Source organism: Drosophila santomea, chromosome 3R (genome assembly GCF_016746245.2).
Source record: "Drosophila santomea strain STO CAGO 1482 chromosome 3R, Prin_Dsan_1.1, whole genome shotgun sequence".
NCBI classification, from domain to species: Eukaryota; Metazoa; Arthropoda; class Insecta; order Diptera; family Drosophilidae; genus Drosophila; species Drosophila santomea.
This window is the reverse complement of record NC_053019.2, coordinates 14248991-14267652: the sequence shown is the minus strand read 5'-3', so window position 1 is coordinate 14267652 and position 18662 is coordinate 14248991. Positions and strand designations below refer to the sequence as shown.

The 18662-nt window shown below is 42.5% G+C and overlaps 5 protein-coding genes across 9 annotated transcripts; 1 reads left to right on the top strand and 4 right to left on the bottom strand.

Moving 5' to 3' along the window:
- Positions 1 to 23: 23 nt before the first annotated feature.
- Positions 24 to 1282, top strand: LOC120450912 (mesencephalic astrocyte-derived neurotrophic factor homolog). The gene is made up of 4 exons (XM_039634168.2): positions 24 to 165; positions 239 to 363; positions 450 to 591; positions 925 to 1282. Exons 1-4 carry the CDS (start codon positions 78 to 80, stop codon positions 1089 to 1091), a joined length of 522 nt encoding a protein of 173 aa, XP_039490102.1. The 5' UTR covers positions 24 to 77; the 3' UTR covers positions 1092 to 1282.
- A 20-nt stretch (positions 1283 to 1302) lies between these two features.
- Positions 1303 to 7349, bottom strand: LOC120450913 (lysosomal-associated transmembrane protein 4B). Of its 2 annotated transcripts, none has more exons than XM_039634170.2 (4): positions 7132 to 7349; positions 2584 to 2850; positions 2368 to 2521; positions 1303 to 1740 (listed from the first exon to the last, which is right to left on the bottom strand). In XM_039634170.2, the coding sequence occupies exons 2-4, from the start codon at positions 2824 to 2826 to the stop codon at positions 1640 to 1642; spliced, it is 498 nt and encodes a 165-aa protein (XP_039490104.1). In that variant the 5' UTR covers positions 2827 to 2850; positions 7132 to 7349; the 3' UTR covers positions 1303 to 1639. The 2 variants fall into 2 exon arrangements, with proteins under 2 accessions (XP_039490104.1, XP_039490103.1); XM_039634169.2 differs by having other exon boundaries at positions 2584 to 2854; positions 7132 to 7348.
- A 1131-nt stretch (positions 7350 to 8480) lies between these two features.
- On the bottom strand, positions 8481 to 9612 carry LOC120453369 (putative SERF-like protein). The gene is made up of 3 exons (XM_039638042.1): positions 9471 to 9612; positions 9034 to 9139; positions 8481 to 8972 (listed from the first exon to the last, which is right to left on the bottom strand). The coding sequence occupies exons 1-3, from the start codon at positions 9475 to 9477 to the stop codon at positions 8903 to 8905; spliced, it is 183 nt and encodes a 60-aa protein (XP_039493976.1). The 5' UTR covers positions 9478 to 9612; the 3' UTR covers positions 8481 to 8902.
- Positions 9548 to 10472, bottom strand: LOC120453367. The gene is made up of 3 exons (XM_039638041.1): positions 10215 to 10472; positions 9831 to 10155; positions 9548 to 9760 (listed from the first exon to the last, which is right to left on the bottom strand). Exons 1-2 carry the CDS (start codon positions 10434 to 10436, stop codon positions 10000 to 10002), a joined length of 378 nt encoding a protein of 125 aa, XP_039493975.1. The 5' UTR covers positions 10437 to 10472; the 3' UTR covers positions 9548 to 9760; positions 9831 to 9999.
- Positions 10473 to 10531: 59 nt separating this feature from the next.
- On the bottom strand, positions 10532 to 18334 carry LOC120453113 (mucin-2). 4 transcript variants are annotated; one of them, XM_039637649.2, is made up of 5 exons: positions 17888 to 18334; positions 15615 to 15772; positions 12412 to 12676; positions 12232 to 12353; positions 10532 to 12172 (listed from the first exon to the last, which is right to left on the bottom strand). In XM_039637649.2, exons 2-5 carry the CDS (start codon positions 15699 to 15701, stop codon positions 10721 to 10723), a joined length of 1926 nt encoding a protein of 641 aa, XP_039493583.1. In that variant the 5' UTR covers positions 15702 to 15772; positions 17888 to 18334; the 3' UTR covers positions 10532 to 10720. The 4 variants fall into 4 exon arrangements, with proteins under 4 accessions (XP_039493583.1, XP_039493584.1, XP_039493585.1 ...); XM_039637650.2 differs by having other exon boundaries at positions 15615 to 15765; XM_039637651.1 differs by having other exon boundaries at positions 10532 to 12169; positions 17888 to 18333.
- Positions 18335 to 18662: the final 328 nt, after the last annotated feature.

Here is an 18662-nt window from a genome sequence, read left to right as displayed (position 1 = left end):
CACAAAATCAAATCGCAGGCAGAGAACTAGGTTTAGTTAATTAAAGTACGCTCAAACACAGTCGTGGTAATAACAAAATGAAGACGTGGTACATGGTGGTAGTGATCGGCTTCCTGGCGACGTTGGTCCAAACGTCTCTGGCCCTGAAAGAGGAGGACTGCGAAGGTAGGTTGGCCACGTAAGTGATTGAGATGTTCTGGAACAGATTTTCACCGGGCTCCATTCATTCGTTCCGCAGTTTGCGTCAAGACGGTGAGGCGGTTCGCAGAGTCGCTGGACGACTCCACCAAGAAGGACTACAAACAGATCGAAACGGCCTTCAAAAAGTTCTGCAAAACGCAGAAAAATAAGGAGCACAGATTCGTGAGTAGCCGGCAAACAAGTGCCGCCCCCCCTTCCCCACTTCCTCTTCTTTGGGAAAAATTATACACGTATGCGTTTCTCCGCAGTGCTACTACCTCGGTGGTCTGGAAGAATCCGCCACGGGCATCCTTAACGAGCTGAGCAAACCCCTCAGTTGGTCCATGCCAGCAGAGAAGATCTGCGAGAAGCTGAAGAAGAAGGACGCGCAAATCTGCGATCTTCGTTATGGTAAATATTTTAGTTAGGATATATACAAACATACATATATAGGCAGTGTTCTGTAGGCTTTCTAGCATTTCTTGACAAATGGAAAGCATTTCTGGTTCATTTAAAAATCACAGTTACTTAAATTATTTTAAATGTTCTGTTAATTAAATGGTAACTACATAAATATTTTACATTTTATGAGTTAAGCTTGTTTCTATAATGAACGCAAATGTTTTTGATTATTAGATCGAATTTGTCAATGGTCTTACAGAACCTTATATTGACATTATCTATCACTTCGCCTAGAAATACATACATCCATAAACTTTTACTCATCGAGTGTTTTCATTGCAGAGAAACAAATCGATCTGAACAGCGTGGACCTGAAGAAGCTGAAGGTACGCGACCTGAAGAAAATCCTCAACGACTGGGACGAGAGCTGTGACGGTTGCCTGGAGAAGGGCGACTTCATCAAGCGCATTGAGGAGCTGAAGCCCAAGTACTCGCGTAGCGAGCTGTAGAGCTCAGTCAGTTACTTGTGTAGTTACATGGAACACTTAGCTAAAACAACAACCACATGAAACGCCCCCCCTACACATCCATATTTTTAGTTAATTTACAATTTTGATAGACTTTGAGAGAATTGAATATAACTATATATGCCTAAAAATAAAACCTATATTTTGAAATAAAAAACAACAAACAAACACAAGACCTCGTGCTCTAAAACGGTTGATAAATAAACAGTTTGTTTTTATTTTTGTTATTCATATTCGGTTTTTGAAGTCCTCATTCACAATTACAAGTATTACGTACAAATTACAACAGAAATTCACATAATATCTGGATTAAAGTTTTATTTAAATGTTAAATACATTATTCCATTGCACTTAATGCCGCGGGCCGCGTAAATTCGATGTGAGCGAAGGGCTGGCTCGCCTCAACTAAATTAAAATTATTAGTTAGACATAATCACTAAAAACGAACATAAGAAGCTAGGATGAAGATGTATGGGTGTTGAAGGCTGCTTCTAGAATGCAATTTCTGATGAATAGTGCTCCTGGAGATCCTAGCGGCGGTACGGCTGCTTGTTGTAACGACCGCGTTCGTTCTCCTCGGACAGGTTGGCGTATTCACTATAGACCACGCACCAGCAGTAGGTCATAATGGCTGAAAGACGGAGGAACATGGGTTAATGCGAGTGCGCGCAAAAGTGTGCTGTAAAATCATATTCTACACATGTGGCATCCGATTTTGTACACGGTATCGGTACACACGATGTAATGTAGGCTCATCGGAAAATATTTTTAGCTCGGTGATGAATTTATAAATGCCAGGTAAATAATTGATTTGGTTGAAATTATTTTCGTAGTTTTGTTATTATTCTTCAAAATTAGGAAATCATATAAAAAAAACTCAGAAGGATTTATATTGTTACTTAGTTCTTTCATTCACATACTACTGAATAATAAAATTTTCATTTTTGATTGACTAAATAAGCTTATTAAAGTCTCGAGTAGTTTCCCTTATAAGTTCTAATATCAAAGTGCTGCCGCTGTAATTTCAACAAGGCACTTTGCGCCTCATTTGCTTGCACCACCCGGCAAGTCCCCTCCAAAAACTTCTAGCTTGCGGCGCCGGGGCACTTCTGCTTTCAGCACACGGGCAATCATGGCATGATAAATGCGTCTATAAATTAAAAACGGCTCGCAATAACCGCCATCCGGTGCTAAAAACCGCACATGGAGAAGTAGCAAGACACCATATTTTCCACCTCCCTTGAGGGAATGCACTTACCGCAGACAATTAGGCCGAAGATCAGCCAAATGACGCCAGTCAGCACGTAGCCGTCGATGAAGAAGACGATGCCCGTGTAGATGACGGAGATCAGCAGACCGATGGCAATCATAATGCCGAGGACCACCCATGGGACCATCAGATAGTGGTTCCGCTGGAATATGCAGTAATTATACTTGTATTCAATTAAGTTAGTTAAATTCGCTAAGTACATACCTTCAGCGCACCTATGACCATGAGCAACGATATCAAGATCGTCATGCACAAATTGATGACTAGGATAATCTTCACAATGTCATTGGGGATGAAGTCAAAGATTATCGTCTTGAAGTGCACACGTGTCGTGAAGATCACCACAATGGTAATGATCGACAGGACTATCGCCAGGATGCCCGAGATGACGGAGCCATTCCGGGTCGATTGGCACAAACAGCACGAATTTAAAAGGGGCTTCGGCATTTTGGCAAGTCTGTATTGTGAGTACTAGCTAAAAGGAGTAGGAAACACAAACATCAATGTACCATTTTAAAATCATTAAATCCTAAAGTTATAACAACACAGATGGTTATAACCCTCGGTGTTTGGTAGAAAAAATCTTCTAGGTCTAAGCCCACAAGGCCCAACCAATGCCGCAACATTAAAATCCCACAGTTTGACCAGTTGTGACGTCAAGCAGACGAATTCAAATGTTTATTAAACAAATGTGCTTTAAAAATAGAAGGAACGAAGAAAACAATGGGCAGAAAGCGTGAAATACTCAAAAGACGTAAGATTTATATTTATCGAAGCCTTCAAATAAATTAACGAAACGAATGACTAATTAATCGTGTTATTCCTTCAGGGATTCAACCTGGAATGGCAGTAGATTAGCTGGATGCGCCGAGTTTGGGAAAGTTATAGACTCAAAAGTGCATGCACGTGCGCACACGATCGACGGAACTGGTATCTTTGGGTTGCACCCATCCATCCAGATAGCGAAATAGCGCCACCGGGCATTTTCATTAAATTAATCAAACGCTTAACGTGCCTCGGACCCGGCTGCAGATTGATGTGGCGCATGTTGGCACTTGCAAATGCCGCTGCAGCTGGTTTGCATCCATTGGATGCGGGCACTTGTATGTCCATGTGATATATCTGATGTATACATGTGGCTCGCGGCTGTCTTGGATGAGATAATCACACGCCAAAATGTCTTGTCTTACATGGAAATGCTTAGAGTCATTATAGAAAGGCCGCCTGTGAAATGCCTTGGGCAAACAGCTAAAGTTCAGTCAACAGATACAGATACAGATACAGATACTACTTGTATGTTAGGCCCATTTCCGCTGAGTTTCACACCTCAAACGAACTACAACACAGCGAAGAGATGCGAACAATCTGGCTAACAGAAGTGTTATACAATTTGCGCAATTATCAGGGGCGGCGGAGAGGGAGCGTGCCAAAGATCACATCGCATTCTTCAAAGTACAGCAGTTCAAAAACTTTTTTATAGTTTCGTCACAAACTGGCGGCGGGGCTGATAAACCGGACATATGGCGCATTAACATGCCGTTTTCACGCGTTTCGCACGGGTTTTGCGCTCAGGCGATCTCCACGTTTGCGTCTGTTTATAAATGGTACCTCAATTGGATACAGATCCGACCAGAAAGCATTTGTCTGGTTTCTACAACTCAGACATCTTGGGTTACTTTCTGCGGCTGTGCGATATCGCTGTTTTGACCTGGTTAGCAGAACAAAACGAAGTAGAGTTAAGGCACTTAAGACCTCGGTGAACTATTAGAGACTTATTTATATCAGGCGAAATGGGTAAACAAACTCGAAATGGAAGCGATCAGCCCACTCATCCGTTTAATTGCGTTAATATTCGCAATGAACTCATCTAATGCTGACGTTGACTTCCGCTCGTCTCAATATAACTTTACTATGTGTACATATAGGCGTGACTCGCAGCTTATGGAGTCAAGTTCAAACCAGGGCGTGGGCGACTCTTTCCGAGGAATTCGTGCCTTCACATGACGTGGGCTTTGAGACTTGGAAAGTCTTCTGACTTGACAAGTGCAACTGGGCAGTTGGCAATGCACTACGTAGACTGATGGAGTGCCTTGTTTCTGAAGTGTGATGGTGTGGGAGTAAAAGTGTGGCGGATGCTGCCGTTTAGGTGGAAGGTAAAGTTTGTCGACAAATAAATTAGGAGACATTGGGAAAGCACTTTCCAAAACTTGCATTTTTGAGGTTTTTCATGGAATACATCAATATTTTATATTTATTTTAAATAGAAAGAGGCTTTAGAAAGTGGAAGCAAGAACGTAGTCTATAAATTATTTGTATTATAAAGGCTTAATTCATACACAAGAGATCTCTTATATGAAGTACCAATCACCAATAAACATTGCACTGCTAAATTCAAAATTCAAGCTATACGAACCCAAGTAATCATTTGTCATAACCCATTAACCATATGCTGACCCATTTGTCTAGTACAGCGAAGTGAAAATATTGTCCATATAAATCATTTCAATTGCCATTGCCTATATGCTTGTGGAAAATGGGTTCAATACCCAAGTAAATGGTAATTTTCGTGTGCAATGAGCGCGTGTCCAGCTTTTATATCTGACAGAAACTATACGGTTTGCGGCTATCAACTGCTGTCGTGGGCCACAAAGCGGAGCCAAAGTCAATTATTCTCGGCTTTGGCTGTTGTCGACTTTATCGCAATTCGAACTTTTGTGACCCTGCTGCCCGCTGAACCCCGCAAAACTACTCAACAATTAGTTTGCGCTTCAACGCGTAATTAAGTTTGACATTTTTCTGCGCTACTTTTTGCGCCAGGCACAAAAGAAATCGAAAAGACAAAGGCATTTTGTATGTGGCTGGCTGAAAATTGCTCAATCTTCAGTCTTCGACAGAAAGTGGGAGCTCACTTGAGTGGCCAGGTCCGGTTTTTTTTTCATTTATCCATTTGAAACCGGTAGAAATCGTTCTACCAAATTTGACAGGTCCAAAGCACGCGGCATTTTTAGGTTTTATTTATTTTTCTTTATTTCTGCTATTCCAGCTCCCACTTGATTTTTTGTCTTTGATTTTTTGTCAAATTGCCTTTTTTCCTAGGGTTTAAAAACAATACTCGACTTGCCATATAAATCAATTAAAACCGTTGCAGCTGCAAACTCAATTGCAGCCTTTGATGTTTCCATTTGCCGAACAAGATTTTGTAATTACTAGTGGCAGCGGCGTCTTTTAGATGTAAGATACAAATGTGCGCGCATCCACGAGATACTTTTCGTTCTTTCGACACTTTATAGTTTTCAGGGTCAATGAAGCCGCGACATTGGACGCGTTCAAAAACTCAAATTTTGAGGATCATTCGGATTTTGAGCTTTCGTTTCCCCTGCAAGGCGAAAGTTAAGTCATAAAGAGATCGCCCATCAAAATGATTCATATATAAAAACACGAAACACTTATTAATAGATCGCAAGGTCGCGAGCATCTAGAAATCTAGAGAGTCAACAAAAGCAGTGGAACTTTTGGAACAGCACTCACAATCTCTGATCAGTGGCTGTCTGGGGTCGGAAGTGGGAATCTACCTTATGATTTTCAGCACCTGTTCGTCGAGAATTCTACGCCCATGTGCCATTTCATATGGCGTAGGTGTGCGAACGCCTTGGTTTGCTCTGTCAGAATGTTATTTTGTCAAATAAATTTTGGTGGCGTTATCTGTTGCCTTGTAAATTGAGTAACCTTCACATTGTTCATTTTTCACTGCTTCTTAATGGATGCGCGTCACTGAACTTTGCCAAATGGGGGAATTACAAACGGTTTTGTCTTGAAGACCGTTTATTTCCCTTCATAATTACTTCCCAGGAGGAGTGACCACTTAAGATTCAAAGAACATCGCTTTCATTTGGGGCTTTGATGTGATTTTTATGGTTCGCGACTGAGGCGAATAGCCAAAATGTGGCTCAGTTGAAATATGTGCCAGTCGCGCATATTACGTATACGCCCCCGCACACCTGAACTCTGTGCTGCATGGCCCACTTATCCCTAAACGCGCAACGTGTTTAACTTAAGATTCCCCCAAAAAGGCAAAGGAGAAGGCTTTCAGGTTGTCGGCGATCGCAGACTTTCAATGTCAGTTCGCAATTCTGACATCACCGAGTGCATCGCCTATATAGATCGCGATGTCTGCAGCAAACAGGCTGACTCTGTTTTCATTCAGATATTTTTTCTCAGCCAATTGGGTCAGCGATCACTAAATGCAAACAAACAGTGGTATTATTGTTCAGCTATTATTAATGCGATTTCTCAATTTGATCGCAGCATTTGCGGGCGCTCAGAAAAGTAAAAAGTCCGGGGTTCAGCTATAAGCGATCATTTGAATATTGAAATTACTGATCGGTCAGTGAATATATTTTGTATAAATAAGCACACACAACCGCAAGGCAGACGAGCGCGCCTCAAGTCGGGTAACTGGCTGTATAGTATAGATAGGTACGAGTATATGGCTACTGGGGGCTACCTACTCCTCCCACTCCTCACGCCGCCCTTCCCCGAGAAACACTTCTGTTTGATCACACATATGCATATGTATCCACCTCCGGGGGCAGCTGCTCGCCTGTTATTTCAATTTCGAGGCGATCGTTTATCACTCGATTTGCATGCGACGGCGATCGATTGATCTCTCGATCCGCCCAATCGGCTGCCAACTGCCTGCATTTCTCCGCTGATAATGTCAGTCTCCTGGCAGCCAGCCATATATTCACTTACACTTTCTAATTTATTTTTGGTTTGATGGTGTCACTGCAAAATGCAGTCGAGGGAAATCAATTTGATTCCGCTTATTCGGCAGCCTCGTAATTAATTATTTTCATATATTTGATATTCGTCTCCAAGTGCGTAGCGATTCGAGGCGATTTGAATCCGACGATTTACGCGCGTTTTCGATGTGAGTGCGGCGGGCTTCACGGAGCGACTGAAAACGCTGGCTGCTGCCGCCAGCGTGAGAGCCGACTCGCGATCGCGATTTTTCTCATCTGCGAGCGTTTGTTGATTTTTCCGCTCGTTCTCGGCTGGCTAGCTGGCTGAAAAGTTCTCGAAACTTAGACGCTGTTTTTAGTTAAGACAGCTTTTGTGTGGCCGGCGAGGAGCTTTCTCCTAAACAGAAACAGCAGAAACCAGTTAGGCGATTGGATGGCCCTCGCTGCTCTGCTGTTCCGGCATGAAGATATCAAGCACTTGGTCAAACAATGGTGGGGCGATCCTCTACAGCGCATTGCACTAGGCAAGCCAAACAAATCAGTGGATGTTCTCTTTAGTTGGGCCTGACATCCGTGTTTTTGCCGCGTTGAAGAAGCTCGAGATTCCAGCCGCAGATACATCCGCACGCAATGACCCCCCTGTCTTTATTGGTCATAAATAAGTTAGTGCACTGAGGCATCATTTTAGAAAATAATTGATATATTTCAACACATAGAAATTCAAAGCTTTCGGTGTCGTTCAATTTTAAATGCCACTACCAGAGTTGCACAAAATTTTGATTTGTTTTAACCTTTTCTTAAACTTAAATCAAAATATACATAAATGGAAATTGATTCTTATGCAACTTTAAGAACTGTACACCTTATTTTTCTCTGTGCATCTGCCAACCGTTAGTATCCAGGTTTTTGGTCATTTATTCTGTAAAAGGTAAACACTAGCATTCGACTTATTGGCATCTAGGCGAGAGTTTTGTGGGCCATGCTTTGGCATGCAGCTACTTTCATATTTATCAAATCGTGCCATTTCCAAAAATCTCCCATTGTATGGTAATTTTAGTACGAGTCGAGTTGAATTATGTGCCTCATTGGGGCATGCATAAATCGGGTCATTAAGCTTAGTAGGTGGTGTCCAGCGCCCTATTAATACTCCGATTTTTAAGATCTAAGGTTTATATTTCACATTCTCGAGTTATACTTATAGGGATTGCTCTGGGACTATCAATCTTTATATATCTCTCTCTCGTCGGAGCTCATATTTGCTAGAATAGGGATTCATTAGTTGATATACGGTACCAATCGACCGTTGTGTGCCATAATTTATATATATATTTTCGTTTAGCACAATAACACATAATCGAGTCTTTCTGGCGGCTGCATATTATGTTTTATTTGAAAATTTATATATATACATTACAGTAAATAATTTAGTCAGGTAGGTGGAGAAATAAAATGTAAGATTACTTAATTAACGTACAGCAGCACTGCAAACGAAAAAGAACAAAAACCGGAACCGAATCGAAGTCCTTGGGTGGCACTGGCTATTGCTATTGCTATGTCACGTGCTGTACAGCCCGGTAATATCTAAGCGCAGTTGTGGATCGTTGAAATGTATACAATTCTCGTGTGTTATGTATGTTGCTTCATGTACAATTTAACAACATGGTCAACTATCCTAGGTCCTTGGGCGAATCGGGGTCTTGGCTGACGAACGACTGACTATAAGCCTAACCTGTCCGGAAATGCATCCGGGAGTCCGGATCTCGGACAAGCCAGTGGGCTGACTATTTGCTTGTGCCCGCGGCAGCGGCCTCTTCCTTCTTTTTCTGCTTTTCTCGCATTAACTCAGCGTCCCTGGGGTACGGGGTGGTATATTAATAATATATTTATGGGATATAAGATGTAGATCACTCACCTGGCCTTCCTCTGCTCCACGGTGAGGTTATCAGTGCGTTTTCCCTTGGTCAAATCAGCCTGCTTCTTCTGGTTCTTCTGGCGGGCCAGGTCACGTTGGTTGCCGCCTAGTAAGTTAGTGATATTATAATTAGTTAATACGTGACAGCTGGTTAGTGGCGCGTGCTAAGCGTGATCTACATAATCTATGAGAGGTTAGAGGCGCTCACATGTCCTCTGCTCGTTCATCGATTTTTGCCTACTCTTAATGCGAATGCCAAGGATTACCTTTGAGTGGCAAAACTAATAATCCATTTCGAATTCCGGAGATTAGGATTTTGGGTGTCGCAGGAGGGGATCCTCATTCAATTCTTATTTATTCAAGTAGATATGGATCTACATACATATTTAATACATTGTGCACCATTAACAAAATGGCTTCACGATGCGCCTACTTACGTGTCATTTTTAAGGCTTCTTCTTGGTTCTCGACTGGAGTAGCTGCAATTTGATTAAAATTTTGTTTTTGGGACTAGTAAATTTTAGTTGCTCAGCGCTGTATTTTAAATATTCTTGCTGCTTTTCGGACAGTTGAAGTTGATTTGTTTTTATTGAGCGATGTGTCAAAAGTTGAAAGGCACTAACGCGTTAGATACGCAAAGGCACTAACGCGTGGTAATCGATTGGCAGCACTGGTGAGCTCAAAATGAGCTGAGCTGGTATATTTAAAATTCAATATTTCCGGCATCCTAAATATTATATATTGAAAGTAAATTTAAAACAATCATTTTTAAGGTTATTGTTCTGTTGTTTAAATACCTTTATCCATGAATAAATTTTGTGGAAGATCAACAATTTGCACCAAACATATGCATATATTACACAACATTAGTATTTTTGGGGAGCAGACGGATGTGTTTTAAATATTTCCTCCAGGAAGCACCTTAAAATTGTACAGCGAAAACAATAGAAACACATTCTATTGATTTTAAATGAAGCTATTCTCTGACTGTTGCCGATTATTATTGTTAGCATATCGTTGCTCGAGATCTTCGAAAATGGACTTGCTGGTCATGTCATCGTACTCCCTTCTTACAACCCATATTTCCAACGTGCTCAGCAGCACAAACTTTGTGTGGGCGCTCTTAAAATAACGAATTGTGCAGATTTAACCTCCGAAGATATTATCAGTATACCGATTACCTCCTTTGGATGATTTCCAGACCAAAGACCTATAGCAGCCAGATATGATTTTATCAACATTCTCCACACCCAGTACATATGCATGTCGGCAAGTTTGGGTATTGGTGGTACCATAACATGGCGAAATGAATCCGATTTTATAATTGCGGAATCCCCCATTATAGTGTACTTCACTGACCTAAAAAAATTTTGAAAGAACCGAAAAAGTAATTCAAGAACCATAAAGACGAAAATATCATAACGATAGATTCAGGGGTGCCTGAGTTTAAACAACTGAGAAAAATTGCCCACCACAGGAGAAATAAATCATTCACAAAGATATTTGTGTAGTTTAATAATTAATCTGCGGATATACAATAACATTAACACTTAAATGCGTGGATGCTTCACTCCGGGACTACTTAGCGGAGGCTAATACTAGGGCTAGTAGCAGATGCGGATGCGGTTGCGGATAATGGACGATGGGACGGACGGAGACGGGAATGGAAATGGAAATGGGAGCAGGACTATCTGCGCAGGCAGGGCTCGCAGCTGCCCGGCAGGACAAACGAAGGATGGCACTCCGGGCACTTGGGGTTCTCTCCGAACCACTTGGCGCGCTGCTCGGGGATCTTGAGCTGGAACGAGTTGTACAGATCTCCGCTGCTAGAGCCGGAGCTTCCAATCGCTTCTCCTGCGCCAGGACCATAGCCCGTGCGCCCAATGGTTTCCAGCGGAAAGGCGTACTCCGGAATGAGCAGTTGCTTGCGCAGATGGCTTATATCGGTGGAGCTGGTCACCACATCGGATCGCCGCTGTGCCGGTTCCGGCTGCAGTTTCTCTTCGTCTTTGGGCTTAATGGACCTGGAGATGGCCAACCGGTGGCTGGTGCTCGACTGCTGGAGAGGCGAAGTAGTTTGGACTGGCTTCTTCTGGTGGCTTCCGATATCGTTCAGTCGGCTGTTGAATATATCCTGCTTGCTGGTGACCCCGTAGTCTCCAGTGCTCTCGGGATATTCACGTCCATCCACTCCAATGGGTGGGTCCAGTTTGGGAGGCTCAAGACCGTTCGAGGGCACCTTCCATTCGTAGTAGATAGGCGGTCCCTGGGTGGTTGCTATGTCGTGGGGCACAAAGTCCACGAACGGCGGCAGCAAATCGTTGAAGGGCATCTGGGCCGGGCGTGATGGTGGTGCCGCAGTGGTGGTGGGCGTGGCCAGGCGGAAGCTCTGTGCCGGAGCTGGAGTGCGATTATCGCTACGTGGCGGTACTCCAACCGTAGTAACCGTAGTTGGGTGTGTGGCAAAGGAGAAGGGTACGCCGGCCAAGGTCGTTGGTCGACTTAGTGGGCGTGGAGTTGTGGTGCTGACCTCCTTACGACTTGGAACAGCACTAAATGGAGCTGCCGTTGATGTGCGCAGTGTGGTGGGTACTGCCCCGTTCTGGGACTGCGACTCCTCTAGATTGTAGATGGGATACACGAAGGGCGGCTCGTAGATCTTTGACGGCGGCTTGATGAACTTGGTCAGCTTGGTGCTGGACTGTTTTGTTTCACGGAGTGGCGACTCCGCCGAGTTGAAGTCTGCCGAGGTGTTGTACCGTGTGCTGTGGCTGGTGCCCAAGTCGTCCATATCCTGCTCCTGGAGACTTGGTCGCCTGTTGTGCAAGGCCTCCGTCCGCCTGGCGGTTACCGGAGGTTTTCGAGTTGTGGTTGTGGTGGTGGTGGCCCGAGTTGTGGTTGTTGGTCGGGTGGTGGTGGTCGCTCTAGTGGTCGTGGTGGTGCTAGTGGTAATTGGTACCCGGGGCTTGGCCGCTTGGGCACTGGGCAGCTCGATTTGCGGTTCATAGGCCGGTGGAAGGATTGTCCGACTGGGTGGTGGAATGCGCCAACGCGTCTGCGATATCTGGGGATCCAATTTACTCGCACCGACTCCCTTGACGGATTCATCGCGTATCTGATTCTGGCTGGAAGTGAACTGCTGCAAGAAGAGGCCAGTATAAGTATTTGAACAACTAGATATTAATATAAACCCATCACCTTATATTGGCTTCTAAAGGACTCGCCGGAATAGTCGGGCGCATAAGGACGATCGAGTAGATCAGGTCTAGGAGTGCGCAAGCTGTTTTCCTCGTCGTTTACGAAGGGCTTGTCCCGTTGACCTTTGGAATAGATTTTGTTGTCAAATCAAATATTATTTAATAAGGGTATAACACAAACCAATTAGGAGATTGGCGGCATAGTTGCTCTCCGCCTTGGAGCAGTTCACCATGTACCAGTGATCGCAGATGAGCATTCGCTGCTGGAAGAGTGTCGTGTTTGGACAGGTGTAGCTGAACTGGCGACCCAGGCCATCGCACATGTGGTACACCTGGCAGCCCGTCTCCACATCCGCATAATACCCGGCTGGGCGTCCGGCGCAGGAGAATGATGTCTTCTGCATCAGTTGCGAGGCAGCATTCGTTTTTGGAATGGCATTTTGAGCCTGCAGAGAGATTCAATTATTAGAGAGTTTATAAAAAATATAATAGTTCCACCAATCATTCTCTATTAACAAAAACTATCACTGCTGGCGGATTGTTTTGGATTTCTAGTAGGTCCGTTCAGTGGCGACTTACATAACTTTTTTGGTCAGAGATTCATGATTTCATAGATTGTTCGGAATGCTGGGAAAATATTTTTCACGGACTGGGCGGAAGCTTCTGCACATGTATGTACGTGTAGATCCAGTGGCAGATTTCGATAAGTCATTGGGCTATAATTTGCTACTGTCGACGTGAAATTTTTTCATTATAATTAGGCACATCATAGAGAAACAACAACAGTTTCCACAAAAACCGACTAAACATAAAGTTGACATTTCACACAGCAGCACAGGTCGACTGATGCAAGAAGCCGTGGCACCATGTGCCAAGTTATGACATCGCGTCAATTCATCACTCTTGGGCCCAAGTCAGGGCAGCATCCAAATCCAACCTGCGGTCTGAACCCCAACTCCCAGCCTGAAACGCAAAATGTACACCTAACGCTTACAGCACTCATATTCACAATCACATTCACATTCACACATGCTGGGCACGAGTACTCGCCGATATCGATCTTTGTGTCATTTGTTTAGCTACTTCAAAAGTCTTGGGACTGCGAAAACCTCCATCAAAGGTGGCCAATTACAGATTGTACTCGGAAGACTCCTATCTCCCTATTATATCTCAAAGATGTAAGCTCCTTTCTCTCGGCCAAAGCTTAGTAACTTAGGTTTAAATATAAATAACTTAAAGAATGATGGCGTCTATAAAGGGAATTTATGGAATTATGTTTGATGCAAATGATACTAAGAGAGACTGGAACTACAAACCATACTATCTAATAAAGCTAATGCTACAAAGCGATTTTAAAAGAGGCTAGGACACATAGGTTTTTAAGTGCACTTTTAGATACAATGACCGGGAATTGTATAGTCCATAGATAAATTCAAGTCAGTTTAAGTAGTTGCTTTCGAATGGGTTACTTATAAGGAGAGATGGTCCCCTCAGAGTAGAAGCTCGTTAAACGAAATTGATATTTCCCTTGGATGGAAAGCTCAACAGCTCCTCAAGTTGCAGAGTTGAGGGGAACGATCTGGACCGTAATTATTCCTAATACGACAGGGAATCACTTAAGGAAACCCGATTGCGCAATCCTCTAAACACAAGGCCCAGTCGAGATTTCAATTTCGCGAGACGGAGCTGTTAGTGTTTCTTATTTCGGGCAATTTGCCATAATTTGAAACGCTCTTCAATTTCATTTCAGGCATATTTACGGGCCGCACTAAAACACACATTCTGCGCCTAGTTGCCCACTCGTCCGTTACATAACAGCCACAACTTCATCCTCGACTTGGGTTTCGTTTTAATTTCTTGTATGCAAATGGCGAAAACAATCAACACACTATTCTCCCTCAGTTTTTGTTGTTTGCCTGGCAGTGTGTGTTCCATTTCTGCAAAAGTGTCAGACGAGTCGGAAAAAAGGTCACTTGGTCAGCGGAGTCTTTTGTTTTGTGTCTTTTGGCTACACCACACTCGTATTTGTCTCGAGACCTTTGCTTCTCTGAATCATGTGTATCTTTGCCGGCCTGTGTGTGAATTGTGGGCTGTGGATTGGATGCACTCGTACACACATAGAATAAATTAAAAATGAAACAAAGCGTAAAGAGCGCAAAATTACAACATTTTCCGCCGTTGCTCAAAAAAGTGTCTTGGGAAGCTCGGAAGATTCGGTGGCCAACACCACGAACATTTGTCGGAGGTGCCTCCACAGGGGATCTCGTGGCAATATGAAAGCCCTCAAATTAAATCTGGTAAGCGTTTACTTCCGAAGTATAATATTATTACTCCCCAGAATGACAGTCTCACCGATAACAAATTAAACAAATTAATTGACAGTAATTTATGGTAATTTGTACAATGTATTCCATGCAAGCGAAATCCCATTGATTCGCAGTGCGATGTTCGCACTTATGTTATTTTGACTTCTCAAGTCGTGTAATTAATTTGTCGTCAATCTATTCTTTAATACTTACACACATTGAAAGCAAATTAAGAAGTTTAATAAATTTGTATACCTTCGATTTGGTTGTAACCGTAAAACAATTCATCAGAGATTAATGTCTCAAATTGTTTGTTTAAATAAGTAGATTGTTAGTTTGTTACAAAGATACAGCTACACCATACATTTCCTATTTAATTTGTGTTTAAGAGTTACCACCATTAAAAATCAGCATCAAATCAGACAAAGTGTATAATTATAATTACTTTTAGCTTGATTTCTTGGCTTGCCTTGTAATTTGCTATTTATTAAGATACTATCTAATACTTAGTACTTGGCATCACATTGTATACAAAAAAGTAGTATTAATTGAAAAATCGTAATAAGATCGAGCATTAAGAAACTCCAAGTTCGGTTGATATTTGAATATGGTTTGGATATCTTCCCAGGGGCAGGCAACACAGATGGAAAGAATTTTCCAGCTCCTTTTGATTTACAATACTAAAACTCAATTGAAGGGTCACGCTTTTAATGATAATGATAGTCACAGTCTTAGCGGATTACCATTTCTGGAGGTGGATTTATTGTTGAGAAGCAGAAGTGAAAATTATTGTATATTATATTTAGCTAAATACGTTTCTGAGTGCTCACTTAGGGGGAGCTTCATTAGCATTGATTGTACGATATGTTTACGTTATTTCAGCTATTAATTATTGCAATCTTCGGAAGGAAGATAATAAGCATCTTCGCCGCTTAACAAATACTGTGTTTAAATATTTATACAATTCCGCAATTTGCATTTCAATGCTCTCTCACGTGCACATCGCCATCGGAATCTCCGCTGGCATATCTTTCGAATTCCCCGTTCGAGCCGGTCTAAGGGTTTAAGTCGGACTTACCTCACTGGCCAAAAATAAAGCTGAGCAGAACAAAGCCAGGGTCAAAAGTCGCCAAGGCGTTGGGATAATTTGCGTTTGTGCCAACATTTCGCCGATTGTTCTCTGTGGGTCCGGGGATGGTTTGGGAGGGGAGGGATCTCACGATGGAGAGCTAAAAACTGAAAGTTATTAATATGTTATTGAATGATCGTTGGTCACAATTGATGGGAAAGTGCAGGCAGGGCATATAAGTTGGCGCTAATTGCCTTACACAATAGCAGCTCGCATCTTAATACCCATTCCTTTCCACCATCCACCCATAGCCGTATAATAGTAATGTGTCTTTTGTTGCCAATCTTTGCGTAACCGACCTTAGTAATAACTTTCCCAAAAATATCTCCTCATAGGTAATAACCTATGGGTGATAAAAATTTATTTTCTCGTCGGTTTTGTTGTCACTACGAAGAGACTACTAGAAAATTTTCTTCGCCTTCAAGTTGTTTGTTTGATTCAACGCTTTCGTAATGAATTGTAAGTGTAATTTAAAAAACATTAACTTCTGCAGTTGGTGCTGCTTTATTGACTGACAGAATTTGCAACGCTGTCGCTGGCTCTTCCCCCGTTTCTGCCTCGACCTCCACCTACAATTCAATTTTACGACCTTGCCACTTGCCACTTCGCTCCTCGCATAAAAAAAAAAAAAAAAAACACGTAGTCACACCGATAAAACTGTCAATCGTAGTCGCAAACAAAGCTCCAAAATGAAAATTGCACTTTATGACCGTTTATAGAATCCAAATTGGTCGAAATTGACTTGTCCGGCAAAGGCTCTTAGCTTTGTGAATATCCGCTCGGGTCAAGAACGTCTTCAGTAGGCTCATAATGGTGTTCCAAGTATGAATATGCTCAGAACTAATTTCAGCCTCACTTCGAGACTCGTCTTGCGGTGTAAACACATTCAAAGTCTCCCAGCTCTTTGATTTAATGTTGTCGATATCTACTAGCGCCATCACTCGTTTTTGACACAAGTCAAACAAAAGAAACACTGATTATGTCAAAGAGATAAAAGGTCTTTAAGCAGGGATTTTGTTATAAAAAGAATTGGATTTTTATGTTGCACTAATGCTGTCTAACAATCAATACGTTTAGGCAATAAAGTTTACTTTTTAAGTCACCCACATTGTTAATGATGAAAAAAGTGTGTTTTTCAATGAGTAGGTTCCCATTAGCTGATTAGAGGAAGTTAGACCTAAATGGGTTTATGCAAACATAAAATGTATTATATGCAAAAAATGACTTCTCCTTGATTACTTTTTATTTTTCATTAAAACAAATGAAGTTTTAGTAATATATCGATTTTGTAATAAAAGAATAATAGGCCGTAAGTACCAAGATTTCAATGCAAGAAATAAACGTCTGACAATAAATAAAGTATTAACATTAATATGTTCGCTCTGCCATTCAAACCAACATTTAAGTTCACTTTTGCAATTAAGTTTACGGGTAATTGAAATGTTTTTCCTAGAGGCATAAAATGTCTAGCCATCGTTTGCCCATAGCAGTTTTCGTATAATTTATTAGGTTAGCGGGTCCGAGGAACATCAAATCGCCGAGCTGCAAAGTTCAATTGCCCAATAAAATCTCATACTTTTCAGCTAACGAGATCATCTGGCTCAATGCTAACCGCAACATTTGTGGCAAGTTGTGGCCAGCAGCCATTCGAGCCAAGTGCGTGTGGCAGCAGCAGCAGCGGCAGTGGCGGCAGGAAAAATGGCTAAAAACCAAAAGCGAACAATACTGAACTGGCATCTAGTTTGGCGGTTTTTCCCTGTCTTGACCTTTTTGACAACGGAAAATATTTACCGCTTTATCCTCCTTGGGTTAAGCTCGTGATGCTGGTTGCAGTTTTATTTCTTGGTTGCTTTTTTCGCGGTTTTTTCTACATTTTTTTTTAAGTTGCCTTGTGGCCAGTAAGGCGAAGCCTATTTGACATTTTTGCCAGCCATTTCCATTGAAAGAGCATTGCGAATCTAACTCGAAGATGCTCAAACGGCAAATAATCGCCGAGATGCAGCAACAATTATGCCAATTAGTTGGCATTACAGGTTGATTACGATTACGGCAGGGCCAGGCTCAAGTTATTTTGCCCAGCCATAGTTGGCATTTTTCTAATTGTTTTCGATTGGACCCCCGACTGGCTGGAGAAGAGGAAGTTATTAAGATGCAAGCACAAGATCTAAGATGTTGGGCTCGAGATTCCGATGTCGATTCCAACCGATCGGCGGCGGGCTCACCTTCGCCCGCGTCTTCAGTTGACGGAGTATCTTAAATTGTACAAACTAATTGTCGCCGTAGGTGGTGTGCTGAAATGTATTCCATATGGTCGCGGACCTCTTCACACATCCGATGCGAGTTGGTGATTCAGTGCGATGTGATCTTTGCAAAGATCAAATGTCAGCAGCACTCGAAGTGCATCAAGCTCAGATTGCTAATGCAATTGCATTGGCTTGAAAAAACAAAGTCAAGAGCAATCGCACACCGTCGCCACCAACCGAATTGGTTCGCATAAATTATTTGCTTTGATACTATAAAGACATGCCATCAACACTTTAGCACATCATTTCACAGTCCTTTTCGAATGAGCGCGCCTATAAACAGTATCCAAGTTAGTATCTTGTATCTGAGGGTTCGCAATTCGCCCGGAACGACACAACCGCTTCGTTCGAAGTCGCGTCTTGAACTGAAGACTCTGAGTGCACCCAGCTCGGTTTAAGATTCCCATTAGGCCGCCCGCTACAGACCAGGTCTCCGCTGGAGAAGCGCCAAGCGGAGCTTCGTCATCGGCGCACAGTGGGCGATGCGGACGCCCACGTGTGTGAGAGAAAATTCTGTTCATTTGTAAAGAAATCTATGCAAATATAGTACTTTCAAATGTGCCAAATAAGCTTGCAAAATGATGTAAGTTTGGAACTTAGCAGTGGTTTCAGGTATTAAACCATATTATTTATGAGGCTGTATAAGCTATATAAGTTCGCTTCATGCCACTGTGCCAGATCTTCTCGGCCAGTT